The 25,561-nt window shown below is 46.5% G+C and overlaps 1 protein-coding gene across 9 annotated transcripts in view; it reads left to right on the top strand.

The window, feature by feature from the left end:
* Positions 1-25,561, top strand: part of mef2d (myocyte enhancer factor 2d) — a 73,375-nt gene that overhangs the window by 35,449 nt on the left and 12,365 nt on the right. For 4 of the 9 annotated variants that reach the window (XM_062398485.1, XM_062398484.1, XM_062398479.1 and 1 more), the window contains exons 3-8: positions 599-802; positions 10,824-10,961; positions 16,842-17,052; positions 18,443-18,496; positions 22,644-22,825; positions 24,230-24,259. In XM_062398485.1, coding sequence (XP_062254469.1) covers positions 599-802; positions 10,824-10,961; positions 16,842-17,052; positions 18,443-18,496; positions 22,644-22,825; positions 24,230-24,259 — 819 coding nt within the window. Of the gene's footprint in view, positions 1-598; positions 803-10,539; positions 10,675-10,823; positions 10,962-16,841; positions 17,053-18,442; positions 18,497-22,643; positions 22,826-24,229; positions 24,260-25,561 lie in introns of all 9 variants that reach the window. The other 5 variants (XM_062398486.1, XM_062398481.1, XM_062398482.1 and 2 more) reach the window with 4 other exon arrangements.

The following is a 25,561-nucleotide window of genomic DNA, read 5'->3' as shown; positions in this document are numbered from 1 at the left end:
GTCGACTTTAAGGGTCTGTTTGTTTTAAACTGAGCAGTTTAGTTAGGAGGGAAGTTTCAGGGGAAATGGAAACACTTAACAAGTCAGTCATTTCTAAACGTCTGTGCTCAGCTGTCACAATCATAGAAGTGTGTTCTCCTGGGGCCTCGGAGACCTCAGGGCCCTTATCATCAACATTCAAGGCACAGGGGCCCCTAAGATATACAAACTGTCATTAGCACAATAAAAGCTGTTGAAAGACGATATTATTCCACTTGTCACCTTCATGTCTTAACTTTTAACTGTCCATGGTGCAGAGTGAAGCTAGAGAACTTTGTGTTCATCCTACCCGGTTTATCTGCACTGAAGCTGTTGATTAAGCTGATTCTGCTGCACCAATTGTATATTCACAGTTTTTCACAAGATGAAACTGAATTTGTTTCATTGCTGTTCACGTGTTTGGTTCCTCTTTAAGTTTGAATGTTATTTAACCGCTATTTTTCACTTTCAGAAATTATTAACTACAGAATAAGACTCTCTAGAAAACAATACCTAATTCTTCTGGTATTTAAGTATGTATCTTAGTTAATGTATTGACTCCCCCTCTCTGCTCCACCAGGTGACGTTCACCAAGCGGAAGTTCGGTCTGATGAAGAAGGCGTACGAGCTGAGCGTCCTGTGCGACTGCGAGATCGCCCTCATCATCTTCAACCACTCCAACAAGCTGTTCCAGTACGCCAGCACCGACATGGACAAGGTGCTGCTCAAGTACACCGAGTACAACGAGCCGCACGAGAGCCGGACCAACGCCGACATCATCGAGGTAAAGGGCGGGCGGGGGGGGCAAACCACTGAGTCTGGGCAGTAACACACACCCTGTGACAGGGACTTGATTCTTGTCAACTCTTCGATGTCACATCTTCTTCCTTCTGTCTCAGAGATTATTGGTTCTGTTCATCCTGCTGTGTGTTGGAGCTTCGCTGAAACAAAACTCTGTTCCCCCAGCGTGATCGTTGAGATTTAATCCCAGCTAATCTAATCTGGTTCTCTCCAGACTCATTCAGACATAATTGTCCACTTTATCAAAGCCAGTCCGGTTTGTAAGTGACTGCTCGTCGGGGTCTTTGGATGAAGTGAGGAGCTGCGGAGTCTTTAACTCAGTCCCAGACTTCAGCCTCCGCTTGGGTTCAGCGTTCATTTTAAGAATTAGATTAAGATTAAGATTAGACAGACATGCACAGGCACACTCATGCAGGTAGGGAAATGTAACCTCTGCTTTTGACCCATCTGGTGCAGGACACACAGAGCAGTGAGCGACCATGTACGGCGCTCGGGGAGCAGACGTTGGGGGAGTAAGGTGCCTTGCTCAGGGGCACTAGACAGGGTAGGGAGACTCTTGGATTTTTGGACAGATCAATCCAGGTTCGTCTTTTGTTGTCTCTCCGTGGAGTCGAACCAGAGACCTTCTCTGCCCATAGTCCAAGTTCCTGCCACTAGTCCACCGCCTCTCCCCATCTGAACTTGATGTTTCAAGAAGAATCAGTTTCTCATGCTAGATCTGATCATTGATACGACTCACACCTCAAACTGGTAATGATGGAGGAGTTAATAACTTTGCATAATAACTGGAAACAGAACATAGATCTGTTCACAAACGAACGCACGTTAAAGGTTGTTTGTTGTTGCTGCCTCTGGACGGAGCAGCGCTAGCTGTTTCCCTCTGTTTCTAGTCTCTATGCTAAGCTAACATGTGCTGACTGTAGCTTACTGTGCGTTCACGTGCTCCTCAGAAGGTCATGAAGGTTTTTCTCTGATATGAAGTCGGAATGTGGAAAAAACATGGAGGATAAATTAAACCTTGACACCTCTTTACGATATTTACATAATGACGAAGAGCAAAGAGAAAAGATCAGGTACAACAGACTGAGCCTTGTTACCCCCCCACCACAGATTGTTCACACCGTCACCGATTCCAGCTCGGCACAAAATGGCCACCAGAGAGAGGAAGAGCCTTCCGAGGAAAACACAATGTTTGTTGGTTTGCATATCGAGTGGAAGAGGGGTCAGCGCTGGGGTTAGCAGAGAAGCTGTGAGGGCAAACGTGTACTTCTGTTTTTATGTTGCAGTAATAGGAAGAATAATTTTTTTCCTCACATCTTTGCTCCCTGTGGGAAAAGCTTCTCTGGAGCTCGTCAGGCGAGCGCGGAGCACATTCACACGCCTTGCTGACCCTTTTATTCATAATGGCCCTCTCATGAATTCAACACGAGATGGTTGGGTATGATTCAGCGAGCCGTGCACGCTGCAGCACGGCTCTTAGGCTTCATATGGAGCGTCGACTTAAAGCTGCTTCTACACAAACGCTGTCAACACCAAGTCGTGGAGAATTTTCCTGTTTTGTCTAATTGGCCACATTATTAAGGAAAACGTGTGTTGACAGGGGCCACTGTCATATCACATGTCGGCAATAATGTAAAATGCTGTTATCAGCTGCTTCTGCACCATCACCTGCTGAATAATTCAACCTCTTACTCTTTATTTACACCTTCTAAGAACACAGCAATAACGACTGCCTGTGTCCCAGGAGAGATGACCTTTGACCCTGGATGACGAGCTTTGCTTCCCACTCTCAGGCTTCTTTTTGTAAATTAAATCTTATTATTGGAAGAAGCCCAGAGGCTTCAGAGATTGTTTGATTCAACCTGAGAGCTTCTCTGACCTCTGACCTTTATCTGCCGGTGTGAGCCTTCATTCTCTTGTGTGAAGCTACACACACACACACACACACACACACACACACACACACACACACACACACACACACACACACACACACACACACACACACGCACACTCTCTCCTGTAAATCGGTTGCTAGCTTGTGTCATGATGCTTCCTGCAGTTTGGGGTTTGTGTGATCTGAAGGCAACATGGAGGCCGTCGTATTCTTCACCTCCACCTCGCTCTGCCTCTTTCCATCCTTCCTCTGACTCTGCGCTCGCTCTCTCCTTCCTCTCATCTCCAGATTCGCTCGGTCACGACAGTTTTCTCCTTCTTCCCTTTCTCTTCCTGTCCGTCTCAGAGTGTCAGCAGTAAAGCCCTTTCTCTAGGCTGTATCTCCAGCTGCAGATGGCTCGTGTGTGTGTGTGTGTGTGTGTGTGTGTGTGTGTGTGTGTGTGTGCGTGTGGCAGGGCGTCAGGCTGCTCCAGGCCACATCAGCTCAAGCTCCACTGGCCATGTTTGTGTGCGTACATGTGTTTGTGTTTTCAAGTGTGTCACTCTGTCTCTTTCTTTCTCTTAATGTGTGTGTGTGTAGGTTAGTGTGTGTTAGTGAGTGTGTATGTGTGTGTGTGTGTCTCTTAGTTTGCACGCTCTGCAGTGGCCCATGAGAACGCCTCATACAATATTCAGGCCTAGTGAGCCTCTCGGTTGTGTGTCAGCCTCTTTATGTGTGTGTGTGTGTGTGTGTGTGTGTGTGTGTGTGTGTGTGTGTGTGTGTGTGTGTCCTACATGGGAACTCTACTATAGCGCCCTGGATACTGCCCACCCCCCCATCCCCCCTACACACACACGCTACCTCACCCGTTCTCCCTGTAGGCCGGGAGGCATTAGGCAACTTTCTACAGCGTTTGTCCTCAGTTGTCCCCTTCACCAGATGTGCTGCACACAAACACACAAACACACACACACACACACACACACACCTCCCTGTGAAGCGGGTGTCGGGCCCGTCGACCGTTTCCCATTCATCTTTATTATTTTGTATCTGCGTGGCCTTTTGAATCATTTCGACTCGGAGGGAGAAACTCTGTGAAACCGCAGCAACACATTAAATTTAATAATCCTGTGACATGTTATATTCGTAAAATGAAACATCTGCTCGGTCGTGAGTAAAGTTCCCACAGAGCTCTGTTCAACTGACAAGGTCTTATTTTAATACCATGAAAAACCAATGACATATTTGTACGTCATGTTTTTTAAATAAAATTTGTTTTTTTTCTGGAAACACAAAACAAGTTTTATTTAAAAAAATACATGAAATACAAAAAGAGCTGATTATTCATGAGCCATATTTTCACTGGGGGATTAATCCACATTTAGAGTGCTTGTACTTTGGATGGTAGGACTGCTTGTGTCTCTGTGTATATGATGTGTGTGTGTGTGTTTATGATGTGTGTGTCTGTGTGTATTCACAGTGATGAAGGACCATTCATGCAGCGCAGCAGTGTGGCTCACTGATGTGTTTTTAATAGTGTTTGCTCTATAATGTAGAGATAGGATACTGTACATTACACACACACACATGCAGACACACACACATGTCATGTCTTGTTTCTCGTGATTAATAATGACGATTACTTTGCTCAGTTAGGAAACAAACACTCTTCATCACATGAAGACTCGTTCAGGGACACGTTGGTCTTCTCGTCCTGCGTGTTCCTGTCGAGCAGCAGTTCACGTTAGATGTTAAAAGGTCACGGGGGGGGTCACAGGTCACAGGCGCCATGTTTGGACTTTCAGGGGAATTCAGAGCCGATCTGCTGGTGTGACAGCTTGAACCGTACAGTGATGAAAATCATACGATTATCTGCGATTGCACATCGTGTCACATCAATGGTCGAGTACAGTGTGGAGAGACAGAGGGAGTGGGGGAGGGGGGGGGGAGAGACAGAGAGGGAGGGAGGGGGGGATAATTGGATCGTCACAAAATGTGCCCAGTTGCCTCTCTGCCTCTGTGAGTCTCCAAGCCAAGTGCTTTTGAGTATAAATTATGAAGTGTGGATATAGTCACGGAGGCACACACACACACACACACACGCATACGCATGCATGCACATTTATACAAGTGTGTTGTGCTCTGTGCACGTCAGCCTGTATGTACTGTACCCTCACGCAGCACTGAAGTTCACATTGAAGTGTGTGTTTGTGCGTTGGACTTGTATGGTAATCTGGATACAGAGACCATGCTTACACACACACACACACACACAAACGCAAAATTGTGCGAGTTTGTGTAAGCATGGTCTCTGTATCCATAGACATTCCCTCTCTCCAGTACAAGGCCGTGAGGCAACACATATGCACACAAACCCTCTCTCTTAGATGCAAGTGCTGCTGGAGAGTGTGTGCGTGTGTGTGTCTGTGTGTGTGTGTGTGGGCCGCCTGCCTCTCCTGCCAGAATGTGTTAATCCGCTTGACTGCAGATTCCAATCAGGGCAAAGGAAGGAAGAGAGCGAGAGACAGAGCGAAGAGCTAAAAGAGCGGCGGTGAACAGCCGGGGGGGGGGGGGGGGGGGGGGGGGGGTTCCCTTTTCTTCTTCATGGGACTCCAGGAAGGCAGATCTCTCCCCCCCCCCCGCAGGGGCTTTAACACTTTGGTCACCCCCCTGAATCTGCCGGGTTGAAGACTTGAGACCATTTGTCCCAAAATACTTCATGACGAGATTCACTCCGGATTCTGTCCCGTGGACAACACGTGGGCCGTCTGTCCCCTGGACCCCGGCTCACATGTCCTCTGGGGACGTCCTCCTCAAGCCTCCGCTCACACAGTGATTAATGGCTCCACGTTGAAAAGCAGCAGGACTCCATTAAAAAGATATTAAGCACTGGGAGAAGTTGACTGATAAATTAGTTTCTCATTTCCAGACTCATTTATATGGAGAGACACTGAATGATGTACCCCCCCCCATTGGATTTTCACATTGGTCACAGTGTACAGTTTATTTACATATGAAACAACAAATTAAAGAGGGGGGGGGACACACAACTTAACAGCAACAATAGAGTATAAAGAAAAAATCACTAAATATTCAAGGGGAAAGTTGAAAAATGGAAGTGAGTCATAATTTTTTGTGTTAGATTATTTTATTATCTGTGTGAATGCGAGACAATATGACGACTTTAGCCAAAGAAAGCAAATATATCTTTAATAATCTGACACAATTATCAGAAACGTTCACAAGTCAATGAGAGAAAAATCAGTTTGTAATGATTGATTCTATGAACAGATACGAGACTACAGGCAGGTGACATCACAAGTTCATTTAAGGTATTTGACAGGAGCGAGTGTGTGTGTGTGTTTGTAGAGAGAGAGTGTGTGTGTGTGTGTGTGTGTGTGTGTGTGTGTGTGTGTGTGTGTGTGTGTGTGTGTGTGTGTGTGTGTGTGTGTGTGTGTGTGTGTGTGTGTGTGTGTGTGTGTGTGTGTGTGTGTGTGTGTGTGTGTGTGTGTGTGTGTGTGTGTGTGTGTGTGTGTGTGTGTGTGTGTGTGTGTGTGTGTGTGTGTGTGTGTGTGTGTGTGTAGAGGCCCAGGAAGTTTCCTCCCGACTCGCAGCTCGGTCCACTCAGCGTCAGGAGGAAACAGCAGCTGATGTATAATGGAGAATCCGAGGCGGCTGGCAGCCGGTGCTGAGACGTGATGTCCCATATGACCGACTGCAGGGCGCACTGTGCGTGTGTGTGTCTGTTTGCGTCTGCGTCTCTTTGTGTAGCTCGCCGCTGCTGCAGCAGTGACATGCTTCACTGGGACGTGACATTACTCTGCACTTTGTGTCGAGCGGGACTGGAGAGCAGGGACTCTGCTGCCGGCCTCCATCAGACTCCACAGTAACTACTACACATGCTCCGATAACAGTTCCTCCAATTATTACTTTAAAAACACACAAAGGAGCAAACACACATTAGAACCTAACCGTTGGATTAACGGCTGAAGGCACAGATTCATCCAAGTACACCTTTAGCCCCGGATATACACACGTTTGAAGACACACACACAAATCAACACATAGACAAACAGATTAATAGAATGAGACATAAAACTAGAAGGAGAACAGGAAGCCAGCGAGAGAGGGGGGTGAGTTTGAGACTTTTTGATTCTCGAGCGAAACCAGAGTTTCTGTTCTGAAGCAAAATGTTCTCAAATGTAAAAACGGCGTCTCAGCGAAAGAAGCCGCACAAGAAGTCGGCCCGGAAAAAAACGTCTGAAGAAAAATGAGTTTCGATTGAAACCAGGAATTATTGGATCCAAGAAAAAGTCGTTGGAGATAAATTCTGAAATAACTTTCATCAATAGCTACGCAAACCAGAAAGTGTAGAGGTTTGATCACCAGCACGGGAGGAGTGGAGGGGATGAAGGGATGAATGTCAGGAGTCTGGAAGAGAGAGAGTTAGGATGGAAAAGCTCTGGGAACGGGTCGAGAGAGAGAACAGGGCAAAAGAGGACACAGAGAGAGAGAGAGAGAGAGAGAGAGAGAGAGTGTGGTGGGAAAAATAAATTAAAAAAGAGAGGGAGGAGGAGGAAATGGGCGACGAGGGAGAGTCGCATACGGAGACGTAAAAGGAAAAGGGAGAGAATTTAAAGACACAGAAGGACGAGTGTGAGACTTTGCACTTTCAGCGAGAGAGCGTTAAAGGTGGAGAGAGAGACAGAGAGAGACAGAGGGAGACAGAGAGAGACAGAGGGAGAGAGACAGAGGGAGAGAGAGAGCTGGAAACAGAGGGCGGGCGTACAGGCGGGTGGGCGAGCGAGCGAGCCAGAGGGGAAGGAAAGGAGGGAGGGAGTGAGGTTGGCGGGGGCGGGGCTTGTCAGCAGCTGCAGCCACTCAGAGGCCAGCGTGGCGCTCTGCAGGGTGAATCCTACCCTGGCAACACAATAGAGCGAGAGACTGGGAGAGAGAGAGAGAAAGAGAGAGAGATGGTGGACAGGTGAACAGATGGCTGACTGAGAGACAAGCACTGCGTGTGTGTGTGTGTGTGTGTCCGTGTGAGTGTGTGTGTATACAGTAATGTTACACAAAATGTTCACTGTCGGGGAGAGTGGGGGAGAGATGCTCATGTTTGTCCACTTGGACAGTGAGGAAATAATCATAAAGTGTGTGGATGTGTTTGTAGGAGGCCGGTGGTTCGATCCCCGGAGTGCTGTGTGACTTTGATGTATGAGTCATGTACACACTTGTATAGAAGTTCTGTGTGAATATGTTTGTGGTCGTTAATTACCATTTTCTAGAATGTTGTATCTTAACATCAGCTCGAGGGAATGTCTTCAGATCCAGAACAAACATTCACTTTGACTCGAAGATGAACTGATTTGATTTTGGTGGTTGAAGGTCAAAAGGTCAAGGTCACATGACTTTGTTTAGAACACAACAAGTCAGGAATGCCTGAAGGGAATTTCTTCACATGTGGAACAAACCTTCTCTTGGACTGGAGGATGACCTGAATGGAAAGTGGAGGCCAAAGGTGTCGCTTGGACTCAAGTGTGAAGTGATTCAGTGGTCGAAGGTCAAAGGTCACAGGGACCCTATATGAATCTGTAAACAAGTAGAAATATGTAGATGGAGCTGCTCCTGTTGGCGGAGGCAAAGAGCTGCAGTGCAGTAATTCTCATTGCTCCAGATCTCAGGAGATTGTTTTCTACCTGAAGACGGAAACTTTTCTTCAGATTTAGGTTATGAACACATTTCTGTTCGTGGTTAGACATGTCGGTTGTGTTTAAATAATATTAAGGTTATATAGTGTCAGATCGCAGTGCTATGCCACAGACAGTCATCACAAGTATACTGGTACAGAGTGTGTGGTGTGTGTCAGTCTGTGTGCACGATGCACCAACATTGCTCCAGTTTATTTCTTTATCTGTGTCCTGACGTCTCCATCACGTCCTCGCAGCCTCTGTCCCCTGCTGTCCTTCATGTTTGGAAAATGGTTTTATGATTATATAATTCATTTTTACGCGTGTTTTCTTTTGTTGCATAGATTATTTTTCCTTGTTTTTAGGTCAAAGCGCACACACACACTCACACGCACACACACAGTGCGAGTGTGTTTTCTATGAGCTGCGGACTACAAAGTGTGTGGTGGCGTCTCCTGTGCGTTACACTGAATCCGGCGGCGTCTGCGTGTTGGAACGAATCCCTCTAATAACCCGTTTCTGTCGATAGATAAAACGCCTCTTTGACACCGTGATAATAATCACGGCTGCAGTTTTAATGAGATGTGTATCAAAGAGCGGTGTTGTTATTAAAACTGAACGTCTCCACCCTGACATCCAGATGACATCATTACCCTCTTGCCCTCACCTGTTCTGAGGATTTAAGGCTAATTCATTCCAAATGAACAGAACCTGTGTCTGTTGCTCCGCGGGGTTCAGGCGCAGGTACGAGTTCCCGCCGGCTGCTCTTCTGAGGCTGGATTGCAGACGGTTGAATCATCCTCACTTAGCAGTGATTGTGCGCAGTGGGAGTCGTGGAACATGTGCTCTTGTTTTAATCAGACCACCACGACACTGCAGCCGAACTCGGCTCCGCGGGTGGTTGTTCATTAAAGAAAATATAGCGTGCGGGAAATATTTGAAATGATCTCAGAGTACTTTCTTACTTATCAATGATGCACTGTAAAGATATACACATTCTGTGGGACTGTTTTTGTTTCTTTTTTCCGTCACCATTTTTAAAAAGCAGAACTCATCGCTCGTTTGATCCCCGGCACTTACTGCGGCTCAGCCACGTAGATCGCTGGCGTGTTAGCTTTGTCAACAATATGCAATGAATCAGGTTTTTTGCTGCGAACTACAGTTTATGTTCTTCTGCTGATAGATTTCCAGGCGAAGGATTTTCTTCTCTTTGCATCACTCGGGCCTGAAGCTCGTATTTTGCTCTCCAGCTTCGGTTTAAGATCCATTTTGCTGCGAGGATCTATCTGCTGGGCTGTGTGGTCAAGGAGCCGCACGGCAAAGCTACTTAAAGGCAAATCTTGTTTGGCAGAATCCTCTCAAAAGAAGAGCCTCTCTCTCTCTCTCTCTCTCTCTCTCTCTCTCTCTCTCTCGCTCTCCCTCCATCCCTCGCCCTCTCCACCTCGTGCTAACACTGACACATCCTGACTAGCATTAGCCGCAGCGCTGACACCGACTCACCCTTTACCCTTTTGCCTCGCTCAACCACTTTCCTCGGTGCGAAGCTTCACCACCATTCACCGACACTGTTGATTAGCCGGTGCGTGCAGAGGTGCGACTCCTCGTGTGTTTCCTGACATGCGGCTCAGCTTCATACGTCCTCGCCGTGTTAAAGTGCCATCGGCAGCTACAACACCTCCTGTGCACGGGGTAGAGAGCCGGGTGCTCGATGTTCTCTGGCCACTTTTGATTTTTAAAGCTTTCTCCATTTGCAAGTGGAGTCCTGCAGCCAGACCCTTTTAATCCTCGACCTCCGGAGAGCTTGTGTGAGCGGGTGCAGATGAGGTGGTAATATCTGGCTTTCACGTGGGAGGCGGCGGTTAGAAACGCTGACCTCACCGATCGATTGAGAATTATCAGAGATGGAGAATGTGTTCTCTGCAGCGTCCTCTTCTTTACAAGAGCAAACTTCACGCACACTGTGTCATCACCGGGGTCAAACTCTTCCACCGCACACTTACTGCTGCCGTGAACCCGTGTAGGAGTCGGCCTGTACGGTGGAAGCAACATTTCACAAAGTGTGTCTCAGAAGTCAAAGTGGTGATCCCAAAATGTGCATGAGAAATGAAATGTAAATGTGCCTCCTCCTTCTCCTCTACCCTTCTCTGGCCGCTTCAGACGTTAAGAAAGAAAGGCTTTAACGGCTGCAACAGCCCCGAGCCCGACGGAGACGACTCCATCGACCAAAGCCCGTTAAATGAAGACAAGTACCGCAAGACCGAGGACCTGGACAGCCTCTTCAAACGCTACGGCGTGAGTACCATCACACTTTTGTCACCTTATCTAACCCACCCTTTCTCCTCTTCTTCTTCTTCTCCTCTCTATCCACCTCTCTCTTTCTGCCCTGTCCTCCTCCTCCTCCTCCTCCTCCTCCTTCTTCTTCTCTCGTTTGGGGAACGAAGGCTCTGAACAAGAAAGAGCACCGGGACTCTGAGAGCCCAGACCCCGAGGAGCCCTTCTCCCTCACCCCCCGCACTGAGGAGAAATACAAAAAAATTGACGAGGAGTTTGATAAAATGATGCAGAACTATAGGCTGTCAGTGAGTACCCCCCCCTCTGTGTAACTCCGCCCCCCACCCTCCTCATGTGGCGCCCCCCCCCCCCCGCTGCTGCCGCCGACCAGACCGCCGGCGGTTTCCCGGCTGGCGGATGGCGGCCTGACTACTCACAGAGCACTCGCCTTCACTATTCCTCACCCCTTCACCTCCTCCACTTCACCCCCACCCCCCACCCACCATATCACTACCCACAACCCCCTCTGACGGTGTGTCGCTGAGCAACAGGTAGGGCCGAGCGGCCCAGCTGACTGACGTGAGGGCAAACTTCAATATCCATCACTCGGCCCACGATGTTCTCGATTTATCAGTGTTGACTGAAGTTTGGAGGAGAACAGATGTTATTCTGAAACTGAGCCAAAACGCTTGTGTGGACAGAGATAATATAGATTCAAATCTTTAGTCATTTAAAACGTAAAATCAGGCTTCATATATCAAACTCATCAAAATTCATCGTCTCCGCGTCGATTAAATCGAAGAATCATCACAGCTTCACTGAAAACCACTTTATATACATTATCTAAATCCTCCTTTCCTGGCAGATCTCATAACTAGTTCAAAAACTTTTGTAATTAAAAATAGAAGTAAATATCAAAGCTTCGCGTTTCTGCAGACGTTAAACTTTGTGAGTAAGACGTCGTTAGAAAAGACCTTCAGTGGGATTCTTCATGTTACAGTCATCACAGTAAAGAGCGTCCTCAGGAGTCTTACAGCTTTAATACACGGTTTCTGATGCCTCTGCAAGTTCACTAATGTACACGAATAAACAACAGGGGGGGGGGGGGGGGGGGGGCTTAGTGTGCACAAAAGTTGGCATAGCAACTGATATTGCAAAGGGAAATGATGCTTTATGGAAATAATCAACACATTTGGAGCATGCCTCTGAGCGGCCGGGTTGTTCGGCTGAAAGTGACAATTGTGTAACACTTAACAACACTGAGGTGTGCGGCTGTAGACGAGCTGTGTGAGGCCGGGCCTCCTCCTCCTGCCTCCTCCTGATTGGATGTGCTCCTGACATCATTATCCAGCTTCGGCCTCCTCACTGGTGCTCTGCTCCTGTGCCAATTTCTCTGTGATTCATTTTTTTCCTCTGCGCTCAAAACGCCATTAATGTCACTTTAATGAGTAGCGCTCAATTTACAGCCTGCCGGCTCCTCCAATCGGTCCCGTGGGAGGGGCCGGTCACGTTGAGGCGCTGGTGGAGCGTTAGCCAGAGGGTACATCTCAACGTGTGCTGGGAAACCTTCATGGAACAGGCTGATGTTGGTCTGATTGAAATGAACTTTCCCAGTTCACAGAAACGATTTCTCTGCCCTGAAGTTATTAAACATTTGCCTTTACTTTAAGACCGTGACACGTCTCTCCTTCACGGTGCATCCTCAAACACAATAAGAGAATAATTCCTTTGCCAGTGATTGTTATCAGGACGACTTTGCTCACGTCTCACATGCACCAGACGTGTCCGTGTGATCCGCTCAGTGACTTCCTCTCCTCCTGAGTCTGACTCGATCAGAGCTCCGAGCTGAAGCCTTAAAAGCTTTGCTCGGAGAAAGAGGCTGCGGCTGAGGAAGAATAGAATTCAATCTCCCAGCCCTGGAGAGCCCCGGCTCTTGGCGCTCGTCAATTGGAAGCCGGCCTCCAGCAGGTAGCCCCCGCCCCCCCCCCCCCCCCCCTCCTCTCAGCCAGCCCGGCCGCCTGCCTGCCTTGTTTGCCCAGCACACCTTTCACAGGGCTCCAGCCAACAGAAGCATACAGCACCACCCACCACTCCTCCCTGCAGCATCATAATCCCCAGCATGACAGCGAGGGGCCGGGATATACAAGCTTAATCCCACTTGTACTAAAATACCTCCTGAGGTAGAGAGAGAGAGAGAGAGAGAGAGAGAGAGGACACAGATCTGTGTCTCTGACTCTGGCACCGCGGCAGGAAACAGAGCTGCTTCCCTGTCTCGGTCTCCACAGCTGGGTCTCTGGTCGGCTCCGGCTCTGTCATGTTGTTTGGGAAATTAAATGAGAAATAGATTTATTAGATTAATAGATTTGCTCGTTGAACAGCGACCTGCACCGTGACCTTGAACAAGGAGCTGAACACGTCTCCTGACGAGGCTCATTAGGAATGTGAGGAAAAGATGGATAAAACAAGCTGCCACCAAAAAGGCTTAGGCTGCTCAATTACTTCTGATTTATTTTTCAGAATTGTGGCTCAATTATCAATTATTAAAAATAAATTCCTGCATATTGTCTGAAGCTTTTAAAATCTAATAACAATATAATAATGGAGCCTCAGTGGTTTTTAATCGTCACAGCTGTTCAGTTTATTTACTGCTAATAAATAAAAACATAATGTTCAGCAGTCGTAATATTCACATTGAGATGGAGGACAATATAAAACATAATTGAATATAATTGTAATAATTATAGTAATAATTGTATTTATGTAACCCCTTTCAAACAGCAATCCAAAGACAACAGATACAATAATACATAATTTAAAAGCAATTGAAATAAACATAAATATTGTTTTAATATTTGGTAAATTAATCTTTTGATTTTTGGTTCAGATTTAATTTTATAATCAACATCAACCTTATTAAAATAGAGATTTAACATAATCATGCATTAAAAGAACTCATCAAGTGATTTGCAATTATTAGTCATGCAGAACTATATTTTCTTTCAAACATAAAAACTAATTTGACATTATGACCCAGCGGTAACGAGCAGAACTGAATAAATGCATCGGCAGAAGAACAAACTCCAATAACACGAGTAGACGCTCGGTGTTAAGTGTTTCCTGCGAGGAGACTGAAGAAGTCGTTTATAAATATGTTTTCATAAGTAAACATTAACAACCTCGACTGTGATATGATAATTTGCAGAGCTGGTTCTCTCTGGCGTCTCGTTGATGTGCCGGCGACCCCTCCGCCCCTGCACTGGGCTCAGAACACATTCTGTAATTTCACTCCACGAAAGAAAGTCAGAAACATAAACATCCCGGTTGATGTGATGAAACCGTCTTCTTTTGAATTAGACTCGGAACTTTTATCTCCTTCATCTTTATTCAAATATCAGGAAAGTTGGAAGGGAGAGTCAGGGGAGGAAGAACTAAAAACTAATTTCCTGGTCAACCGCTGTAATGTCTGAAGGTCACACACACGTCTGAAGGTCACACACACGTCTGAAGGTCACACACACTCGTCTCCTCGGCTCCGGCGCTGCTAACAAGTAGAATGCAACAAACTTAATTTGGAAAAGGCTTTGAGGACAAGAGGGAGAGAGAAGAGTAAGTGGGTTGTGAGTTTAATTCCTTCTGATTCACCTTTGCATCCTGGAAACACAACCTGGTTGATCCGGCTCCTCGTGTTCTGCCCCCTCGTCACGCAGAAGAGGCCTCGAGCCTCCCAGTTAAACTCCCAGTCAATCATTTCCCCAACAGCTTCTTATTTATTTCATTCCTCCTCTGCGTTAAATTAGCAAGATGACGGCCAGCGGCCAATTAACCCTCCTGCGTTGGTGATGAATGGAGTCGGAGTGGCTGCGTCTAAATTCACATGTAATTTGCCAGAGACACGGATTAATGCTCAGAGGGGGGGGGGGGCTCTGTGCGGTGCAGGGTGAGGACAAATTTAAAATTCAAATTCATATTCAGAGACTAAGTGAAGAGGGTCTGTGGTTATGTCACCAAATCTCCTGGCAGCCGGGGGCTGGCGCCATCACGGAGGCCGGGGGGGGAGAAGTGGCCGAGAACAAATTATGGTCGGACCGAAGAAAGTTTAATAAGTTATAAGTCACCAAAGTATGATTTTCAATAGAATTCAGTTTGACTGCATCAAAGCTAGTATTTTAGTTTCCTATGCGTTTCATTTTCAGCATGTAATTCTAAATCATTGTTTCTTGTGCAAACTTCTTAAATTAGTTCAGAAAACTGAATCAAGTCAATTTGAATTGAATAAAATAATAAGATTAAAAAACAGGTGAAAATTAAAGCTGTGAGGTCGAATCCCTTCTGGTGCTGTATGCTCCGTGTTTACACACCTCCATCCCCTCTGCACTAACCCCTCACTCCTCTCATCCACCCCTCCATTTATCCACGCCATCCGCCCCCCCTCCCCCCAACCCGCCCTCTGCTTGGCCGGTGTGCAGTGGTGCAGTGCTGTTAGCTATTAGCTGCTAGCTGCTAGCTGCTATCTCCACCCCTTACAGCTCCGTCATGGAAGACGTTCCCTTCACAGTGACGGGACGTCCCAGGAACAGACGCACCGTCCTCCTTCTGCTGCTCCCGCGTCAAGGATTAATAATGATCAAATAAGTTTTCACAGAGCTCCGTAGATTGATAATAATGGACGACATGACAGCTTCTCAAAAGTGAAGCCAAAACATCTTGATCGCCCCCTGGTGGCTTGCTAGGTCATAAACCTCTCCTCCTCCATGTTAGCAGATTGGACATGGACCAAACTAAAGAGGACGTTAAAATAATTATCCTCAAAGATGGTTTCTGTCTTTTCAGTTCGTTCTTATCTCTCTGAAAAACGGGATGACACGTGATGATTGACAGCTGAGACTGACTCCTGATTGGTCGAGGGCGTGTATTGACAGCAGTTCGGTGCCACGGCTCCTGTCTCTAAATTACTTTGTCTTTATTCTAAATCACTGGGAGGAGGTGGAGACACGTCCGTCTTTATTCGCAAGGGCCAATAAACCAATAATTACCAATAAACTCCTCAGGCTGTAATTAATATGAAATTAAAGTCATTAAAATAAAGCACTAGCAGAGATATGCTCTCCTTCAGCCTCACTCGCTTCTCATTGGCTTCAGTCCACGTCGTCTTTCTCTCCTCCCTCCTAACGAGGCGGGGATCAGGGACAGGAAGGTGCCCTCGTCCTCCTCCCAGTTAAACTGGGTCTCAGGCAGTTTCAGTGCAGATCAGCCCTGGCCCACATTCTATATATAGAAGTCCTGCTTTCAGATTGAGTTAGAACCGGGTGAAACGGGTTGGAGGGCTGGACGACCCGAGGTCCTTGCCCTTGATTTTATTATTTGTATTTACGGTCCCGACCCTGGTCCGTGCGGAAGTCCACCTTCACGGGTCGGCTCCGATAACGAGGTCGGCCGTTAAAAACTTTTAAAGAGAGGTGTTCCATCCCCTGGGGGGGGGGGGGCAGCTTGAATGTGACACTCACGCTTTAAACGTCACCAATAACCTGCTGCTGCTGCCACGAGAGTTTCAACCTGGCATGAGGCGTGAGAGGCGCCACAGCTTTTCACCAAGTCACCTTGCATGTTTAAAACTGAGCGAGTGTGTGTGTGTGTGTATAAGAGAGAATTGTGTGTTTACAGTCACTTGAAGAGTTGTTTTTCCAAAATGTACATTCTGAACTATAATCCTCTGATCATAAACGACCTGTTTCCAGCGTGTTTGCATGTTTCATGCGTCTGAGAACAAATTACAAAGAGCTGACACGTCCCACACCGGCAGATTGATTTCCTGCCGTGATGAGAAACAGAGGGTGACAAATGAATCACTCGTTTATGTTCAGTTCTAATGACGTGAGTTTAAAACCCTGTCACCGTCTGGAAAGATGTAAATCAAACTGGGAACCTGTGATTTGTAGTAATGGTCAGCGTCTAAATGACTCATTAAAAACCAGTGACGTCTTCAGCTCAGCAGCAGGAAGAGTTGGAAAGTGCAGATCACCTCATCTTTTCATTTCATTAGAAAAGTTTGTGAAACTAAATTTGGTTTTGGAAAACTTTTCTTGTTGTGATTGGTTGTTGTAAATTATTGGTTGTGTGTGTGTGTGTGTGTGTGTCAGGTTAAACATCCACTCAACACACTCTAACCCCCCCCCCTGTCTCTCCACCAGTCTACCATCCCACAGCCCACCTTCTCCATGCCAGTCACCGTGCCAGTATCCAATCAGAACCAGTTCAGCAACAACCCCGGCGGCGCCCTGGTCACCACCACCTCCTTCGTCACCTCCACCCTCACAGACCCCCGCCTGCTGTCACCGCAGCAGCCGGCTCTGCAGAGGAGCACCGTGTCACCGGGGCTGCCGCAGCGCCCTGCCAGCGCAGGTGAGATCTGCTGGAAGTTTGTTTCTGCTCAACAACACGTCTGTGGTTTCAAAAGAATAAACTTTACTTTCAGCTCCTCACCGGTTTATTATAGTTTTTTATATTTTAAAATCCGTGATGAAGAGAAGTTTTATGACAAACATTAATAAAGGAATTTGTGTTTCTGGTCAAATTTAAAAAAAGGTTAAGGTGCTCTTTCGTCTCAGCCTGAATTGTTCCTCCAAGAGATTTTCTTAGATTAAATATAACTTTCCCTAAAACAAACCCTCGTTACAAAAGCCTTATGACTAAGAAATGTAACTTTACGCTTTTGCCTTAAACTTCATAATAAACAACTTGAAATAACAAGAAAACACAAATACAAATATATACAAAACTTGAATTATGAAAATGAACCAGAGCACAGCCTTGTGGCGTTTTCCTCACACCGGGGGGGGGGGGGGGGTCTCTGGGTTGAGCTCATGCACCCTCTTGTCATGGAGATGTAGGTACTTCAAAACATTCTTCAATCATTTTTTTTTTTTTTGTGTTATGTTGTGTTACGCCCCCTGTAAGTCGAAGCCCTCGTGTGTGTTTCATGGAGGAGTTCTGGAGCTCTGTTCACCTCTAATAAGAGCAGCCAGCCTGGTGATGACAGGAATCTGAGGCTGCTGCATCTCTGTGGCAAACCTCCCCCCCCCCCCCTTGTCTCAGACAAGGTTACTTATCAAGCTTTGTTCCGAGCAGCGTAATCTCATTGTAAGTCAGAATTAGGTGATGTAACGCACAACAAATGCATTACAGCATCTTTCATAACGTGCCGAGGGAAGAAGGTTCCTCGGCCGCACGGAGCAGAGATGCATTCGGTTCATGATGTTTATTCCATGCGTCGCCCGATCGTGTTCAGTCACCCCAACGACCCCGAGTTATGAAATATACATTCACATTGTGCAGTTCAGAGGCCGAGCACATTCATCTACTGACGTTTTTCAAGCAGTAATAACTGTTTAATTCCTTTCTGTCGGCAGAAGAAGCTGGAAACACACGATCACAAGGCATCAGCTGCCTTTTTAAACATCTGGCAGACACCCAGTATCTTGGCTCATTCATTCTGAGTCATTTCTGAGACCAATAGAAAGTAATATTTCATAAATCTGGAGCTGGGTGATAGTTTTCATGAGGGTTTATCAAACAAGCTGTAAATATAAAGATGATTCTTCTGAGTCAACATGAGGGTTTTTCAAGTGCCGCTGAGAACTGGTGAGATTTAAAAGCTTCATTGACTGAAGTGAGGTTATTTTCGATGATGTCCTTGATTTAATGATTCATTCATTCTGCATCTTAGATAAAGATTTAGATATGAAATGTTTTGAGTGTCGTGATATCGACTGATCTGTGTGTTCTGTTCCAGGGGCTCTGTTAGGAGATATGGGAAACTCAAACGGAGCGTGTCCGAGTCCAGTCCGTAAGTAGAGCTGCTCATTTCTCATAACTCACATTTCTACTGAGGAACACAGACACACACATACAAACACGCACATACACTACACAAACACACACACACACACATACCTGCCCCATCAGGTTGTCCACCCTGCTGTTCTCTGGATTTTATCTGGACTTTATAAAGGAAATTATTTTTAAGCCTCACATTCAGCAGACTGAGGTTTACAGAATATTTTGTGTCTCTCACACACACACACAAACACACACACGAGCATGAGAACACCTGTTGGCTGACGACAGCTGATGGTCACAGAACAAGCTGCTTGTAAACAGCCCAGAGAACAGAATGAGTTTCAGGGTTTCAGGTTGAGAGGGAGTTGGAGAGAGAACAGAAAAACTCCTCAGCTGTTTCCAGAGTCGCAGCCTGAGCCTCGGAACCCGAGCTCCACATGGTCCTCGCTGCTCTCTGTCCACGATGGAAAATCAGATCAGGATTTAATCTGTTTGATTGAATGTGAAGTTTGTGATATCAAATTCATGTCATAACTTTAAAGAACATATAAAACCAGCAGTTAGAAGCAGATATATTTTGACTTCCTGGGTATTTTCATGGATCCTTTACCCACGATGGTTTTGATTGGCCGGTTGACGTGTTCACTCTCTTCCTGAACCAAATGTCCGTCAGTTGTTTTTCCTGAGTTTTAAAACCCTGGTGCCCCTGACGCCCCCCCCCCCCCCCCCCCCCCCCCCCTGTCTCTCTCAGCTGTTCCCCCTCGTCTCCACTCAGGAGTAATCTAAGGCCCCGCCCCCTCCCACTGTCCCTCGTCTTGGCACAGGTCTGTCCTCAGAGGTGACTTTGACACTGGCCAGAGCTTCTCTTTAAATCCCATTAGCCGGGACAGATAGCGGCAGCCGGCCGGTGGCAGCAGATACGCTCGGAAGGTGTTTTTTACTCTTTCATTCTCTTGATTAAACGTTGTTTCAGGAGAAGACGGGCAACAATAGATTCATAATGTATTATTGATTAAGTTCTTCGAGTTGCGGAATGAAAGATAATTTACTTTCTATCTGACGGACAGATCAGTGAAGTGTTGAAGTAAATATTAAAGTTTAAAGTTACATTTCTGTGTCTCTGGAAATTAATAAATTCCTTTAGAATGCAGTGTGATTAAACCCCGACATTAACACATTTGATCAGAGAGCAGTTCTGTAGTTTAGTTCTCAGCTCAGAAAGAGTTTCTTGGTTGTTCTCCGGCTCCTTGTTGATTCTGTCGCTCACAAAGGAGACGACAAAACTCACATTAAGGATGTTTCACGAGTGGATTTCACCGGTTTGGTTTTTCCTGCTGGTTTGTCGATGTTGCTGATTGTTTCTCTCAGGACAGTTCACACTGTCGCTGCTTTTCACACTGTGACACAGATCGTAGGTGTTTGCAGATGTTCTCTAAATAACTTCTAGTATGTGCTCCTCTTACCAGGACTCACTCGGTCATATTGTTTATATTGCTGCTTCTAAAACCACAGAATTATCTGAAATACTTTTTGAAAAAAGAACACTGCCAACTCACAGTGTACATTTCCCCCAGTGGATCAAGAAAGTTTGGCTGCATTGTGATTCATCTGTTCTGGATTTAAACCTCTCACCAAACACAGGAGTTAAGTTCCCGAGCACAGAAACAGTTTTTAGTGATTGAGCTTCACTCTGATTGGATGTTTCCATCCTGAGTCAAAACACTGAACCTCCTCGTCCCAGAGACACGAGCTCATGGACCCATCGGCCAGCTTCACTCTCTTTGTCCCTTATCCCAACCACAGCCTCTTTCTATCGTTCCTCTCCCCCTCTTCCACTCTGTTCATCTTTTATTCTTACCCTCGTTTCCCACTTCTCCAGCAGTTACTTTTCATCCCTTCCCTTCCTCTTTCCTCTTCACTCGTTCCTTTTCATTTTCAAACTTTTCCTTCCATCTTCTCCCCTCTACTGCCCTCGCCTGTTCTCTCCCTCACTCTCTCACTCCCTCCCTCCCTGTCCTCCTCCTCCTCCCTCGGTTCTGTCGTTCTCAGCTGTTGTCCTGGGACTCAGGGCTCCGGGAATGTCACCATTGACGTCACACGGCATTCCACACATTCCCACGCCCAGCCTCGCGTAATAGGAGACGTCAACCACACACACACACACACACACCCACACACACACACTGAAGGTACTCACACATTTACACATGCAAAGGACACAGAAAGACACAAACCAACAGTCAACATATATATATATCTATATATAAAGTCAGAAACACTTGTGTCTGACTCAGGCTTTGAAAACGTGGCTTTAATGCTGCTGCTCTTGTTTTAGTTTGAAAACTCCGGGTTGAGTTTTATTCATGAAGAACGTGAGATTTTTTGAAAACACAAACACCCCCGTTCTCTTCCTGATTGTTTCTTAACACCACATGACTTGTCGTCCCTCCAAGAATAAACATCCCTGCTCTTACTGTTCCTCATTTCCTTGTTGGTAGTATTTTCTGTAACTAAGTTACTAACTGCAGATCAGAAGATCTACTTCCTGTTTACACCACGACATGTGACGTGTGTTTTCAGGTGTGTTTGTGTGGACGGGTCGTCTGACCTCAGGTTTTCAAACTTTAACTGATTTTAAAAACGTGGATGAGTTTGTTCCAGTTGTTTTCTTTTAAACAACAGATTATCAATAACTTGTTCACAAGTCAAGATGAATAATGACAAGCTAACCAACCAGTGACTTAAAACAAGCTCCTCTCCGTTGTTCTGTCTCTCTCTCCATCGCTGCACCCCCCCCCCCCTCCACCCCTCCACCCCTCCATCCTCCCACCACCGCCTCCATCAGCCCCCTTCCACTCACTCCCCCTCCTCCTCCTTCCCACTTCGCTGATAGCAGAGGTAGAGTTGGCTTGTTGTTATTGTCAGGTTTGGTTTGGTGTGTGTGTGTTTTTGTTTCCCTGGAGTGTGCGACTGAGATGAAGCAGAGTCACATGCCGCTGTCGTCTGGAGGCGGCGTCATGGAGAACTGCTATCTGCTATCACACAAACACACACACACACACGCAATCTGCCTCTCGTGTGTCTGTGTGTGTCTCTGTGTGTGTCTGTGTGTGTGTCAGGGCTGGGAAAGTCCCCTCTGTCCCTCCTTCATACACCCTGTGCCTGAGTCCCTGTTTGAATCAGAGTCTTATTTTAACCTCAGACACAGGCTGCTGTCTGCTGGAGTCCTGTTGTCATGACACCCAGATCTGCAGCTCGGCTCGACAATCGTAACGCAACACACAACAACACACAACAACACACAGCAACACACAGCAACACACAGCAACACACAGCAACACACAGCTACACACAGCAACACACAGCAACACACCCAGGAAGATCCAGGAGTCTTTCAAATGTCAAATAGATATGGATATCAACTGATTGTAATATTAACACAACTACATTTGTCGTGAGTCACACTCTTGTAGTTGTACTTTATTTTGACTCGAACCCATAACTGTGGTTCATTAGAAGCATGTGAAACAAGAGGGGCCCTCAGAGATCACATCCCTCCATCAACACCAACGTCATATCTAGAAAAGTTGAAAGTAAATAAATTCCTGGATTCTTACTCGAATCTGCTCCAAAGAAAGAAAATCAGTGGAGTAGTCTTTGTGTATCGCTGCTGTCAACACAACGCCTTGACAGAGGTAGCATTGACTTTAGAGGGTGTCTCTTCTGTGTGAGATGGAAGGAGTCCAGGGACGATTGTGTGTGTTTGTGTTCAGAGAGAGAGAGAGAGAAAGAGAGAGAGAGAGAGAGAGAGAGAGAGAGAGAGAGAGAGAGAGGTTCTGATGTGAAGGAGCAGCAGAGAATCAGAGCGCCGCCAGCAAACGCTCTTTGAGCTGCAGAAAGGTGGAGGAGCGTGTGGTGCTCCAACTCGCTAACGAGAAGACACACACACACACTCACACACATACAGACACACACCCAGGCAATTAGAGACAGAGTTCACAGGTAGAAACAGACACCAAACACATAAAAAAAACAGACGAGGACACAACCTCAAACCTTTCTCTATCTCTCCCTCTCTCTCTCTCTCTCTCTCTCTCTCTCTCTCTCTCTCTCTCTCTCTCTCAACCTCTCTCTTTCTCCCCCCCCCCCTCCAGCGAACGGCTACATCAGCGCCAGGGCCTCCCCAGGCCTCCTCTCCGTGTCCAACGGCAGCAGCCTGGGCAAAGTGGTCCAGGCGAAGTCTCCACCTCCGTCCAACCAGCAGCAGATGGTCAACAGCCGCAAGCCGGACCTGAGGGTCATCACCTCGCAGAGCGGCAAGAGCCTCATGCAGCTGGTGAGGAGACGAGTGACCACAGGGACACAACCACCAACATGTGGCCACAACATAAACCCTAATTATTATTATTATTATTATAAAGGCTGGTGTGTAAATGAATGGTTCAACAACTGGTGACACTACAACATGTGACAGTTCAACAAATGACCACTTAAAGAACATGTTTCCTCCTTGTTGGCTTTTCAATGTGTAGATTCAGACATAATAGTTTCTCTCTGTAAAATTAAATGAACATTTAGTGATCTGATAAAATTAAGTCTTTTGTAAGAACCATTCATGAACCTCCCAACATTTATAACCATGAGGCCAAGGTTGAAAAATACCAGAATTCCCCTTTAACTCAAGATCAGTTGACTTTAATGCAGAGTTAGTGATAATGTGACGGTTTAAAGATCCGAGGTCACGTCCAGTGATCTTCCTGTCGTCGCCTGCAGGGAAACAAAGTTCAGTATAATGCAGTCAGAGTGAAGTTTGGTCTAAACATGTGAAATCAGTGACACTCGAGCTGTTGATACAGATTCTGTAACAGCTGCGTCAGAGTCGGTGTCACAGAGAAGATCCAGTGTTGCATCAGATGTTGTAATCTCATGCAACCCCCCCCCCCCCCCCCGACTCCATCTTTGGTTACGGGTCAGTTTGTTTTAGCGACGGTTCTGTTTTGATCTCTCGTGACGATCCTTTGTGCTCGTGATGTCGTCTCACTTGATGAACAGGGGCTGAGACTCGTAAGAACAGGACGTTCAGGAGAAGTCAATGATTTTAATAGACACTGGAGCCACTTCATTGATTCTTCACTGCAGTGATGAACAGAGTCTTCTTCAGACACGAGGTTCCCGACGCCTCAGGCTCAACGTTCAGGGTCGAGCTGCTGAATCGATGAGCAGCTGGACGGCCTCAAACTTAAATTGAGATTAAGATTATCAGGACCGAATATGATAATATTTAAGAGTTCATTTAGATTACTACTGACAGGAACTTGAAAAAACAAAGTAGAAAGTCACTCAGAAGAACTCAAACCTCAGCCAAGGCCCAACAGTCATAACAATCATGTTATTACAATGTTATAACATCTCCTGGATCTGCTCCAACAGTCACTGAGTTCTCTCCTGACCGATGTCCCCTCCTTCCACCAAGTTGTGTGGAAGTCAGTTGAGCACTTTTTGAGTTATCCTGCTGAAAGACAAACAGCAACCTGGTCTCTCTTAACGTGTGGTGGACAGGGACAGTGTGTGTCCTCCCTCTGTTGTGTGAGTCAACATCTGGATCCAGGCGTTAGTCGGCCGGCGCTCGGTTCAGCTCCAGGTCTCGCTCAGAACTGGACTTTAGTAGACGATGCTCATGTTTGGCTGTCACGTAACTGTCGTCTGTTTTTCACTCCTCCTCCTCCACCGGCCGTGACAGACAGAGGAAGAGCTGGAGTTGGTGAGTGAGGTGAATAGACCTGTAGACCTGTAGCCTGGAGGGTGTGTTGTGGTCTCACGGAGCATGAGTGTGACGCCATCAGCAAAGTGCATCCCCCATCAGAGGTCGAGTCCGTGAGGACGTGAGAGAGCACAGAGAAGAACTGTCCGCTGGTTGTTCTGGTTCCTGCACGACTCTGGTCCACAGGCTGGACTCCACATCCACCCTCAGGACGAGCTTTTACATTTAATCACTTTCAATCAATGCAACTGATAATAAATCAATTCAAAGTAAGTGTAGGAGCTGGATATTATCCAAATCTGAGATTTAAATAACTAATAAAGTAAACAGTCAGTGGGTTTTATTGGAGGAAGTAATCTCATCGTGGGAAAAATCTGCTTCACGTCTGGAGTGAACTCAGATAAGATCTTGTTCAACTTTCACCATTAACACACTTTTAAAATCAAATAGTTATTTATGTGAGAGTCTCTGAGCTCCTCACACGTCTTCAGATATTAAACCGTTTGAACGTTAGATTTTAATTAGATTGTTTTCTAGAAAGTTAACGTCGTCTTTTCTGCAGTTTTTAATCTGAGAAATCTGCTCCAGAAAAATATCACTTCAGAAGAAAATGTTGTTGCAGCACATTTTTCAAGTAGCAGTAAATAAAAGTGGTGTTTGCGGCGCAGTGGAGTCCAGCCTCAAGGAACCAGAGCCCCCAGCTGACTGTGTGTGAAGCTGCTCAGCATGTGCATGTGTGGCTCCATCTGCGTGTCGCTGCTCCGAGGATCAGAGTGAAGAAACGCCCAGAACGTTGGACACACACGTTGGACACGCTGACCCACACACAGGATGCACGCACTCACACATGCATGCTGACTTGTGTTCATGCATGTTCCTCAGCAGGAACACACACAGACATTCCTCAGAACAAACACATGCCTCACATCCTGTGTTCCCCGCGTACCTCCCTGCACACATTTATGCACATACTTTAACACATTCTCTCACACACACACAGACACACACTCATCCCTCCATCACCCCTGTTGATGCATGTGTTCCTGTCAGCATGATTCTCCAGCACAGCGTTGCCTCTCTCGACACCTTCCACCGTGACGCTGTATCACACAGGCACGCGGTGCTGGAGTGTCAGATGTGAGACACTTTCCCCAGTGTCACAGGAAAGTTCACGAGGTGCTGGGAACTCTGGGAACTCTGGGAACGGGAAACAAGAAAACCTCCTGAGCCTAAATAAAGTGATGATTAATAAAGATTTTTCAGAACATGTTTCTTTTCTTCCAGCTGCAAAGCAGAGGCTGGAATTAAATC

This window comes from Platichthys flesus, chromosome 11 (assembly GCF_949316205.1).
Source record: "Platichthys flesus chromosome 11, fPlaFle2.1, whole genome shotgun sequence".
NCBI lineage: Eukaryota > Metazoa > Chordata > Actinopteri > Pleuronectiformes > Pleuronectidae > Platichthys > Platichthys flesus.
Note: the sequence above shows the minus strand (reverse complement) of the source record. Positions and strands in the feature narration are given on the sequence as shown.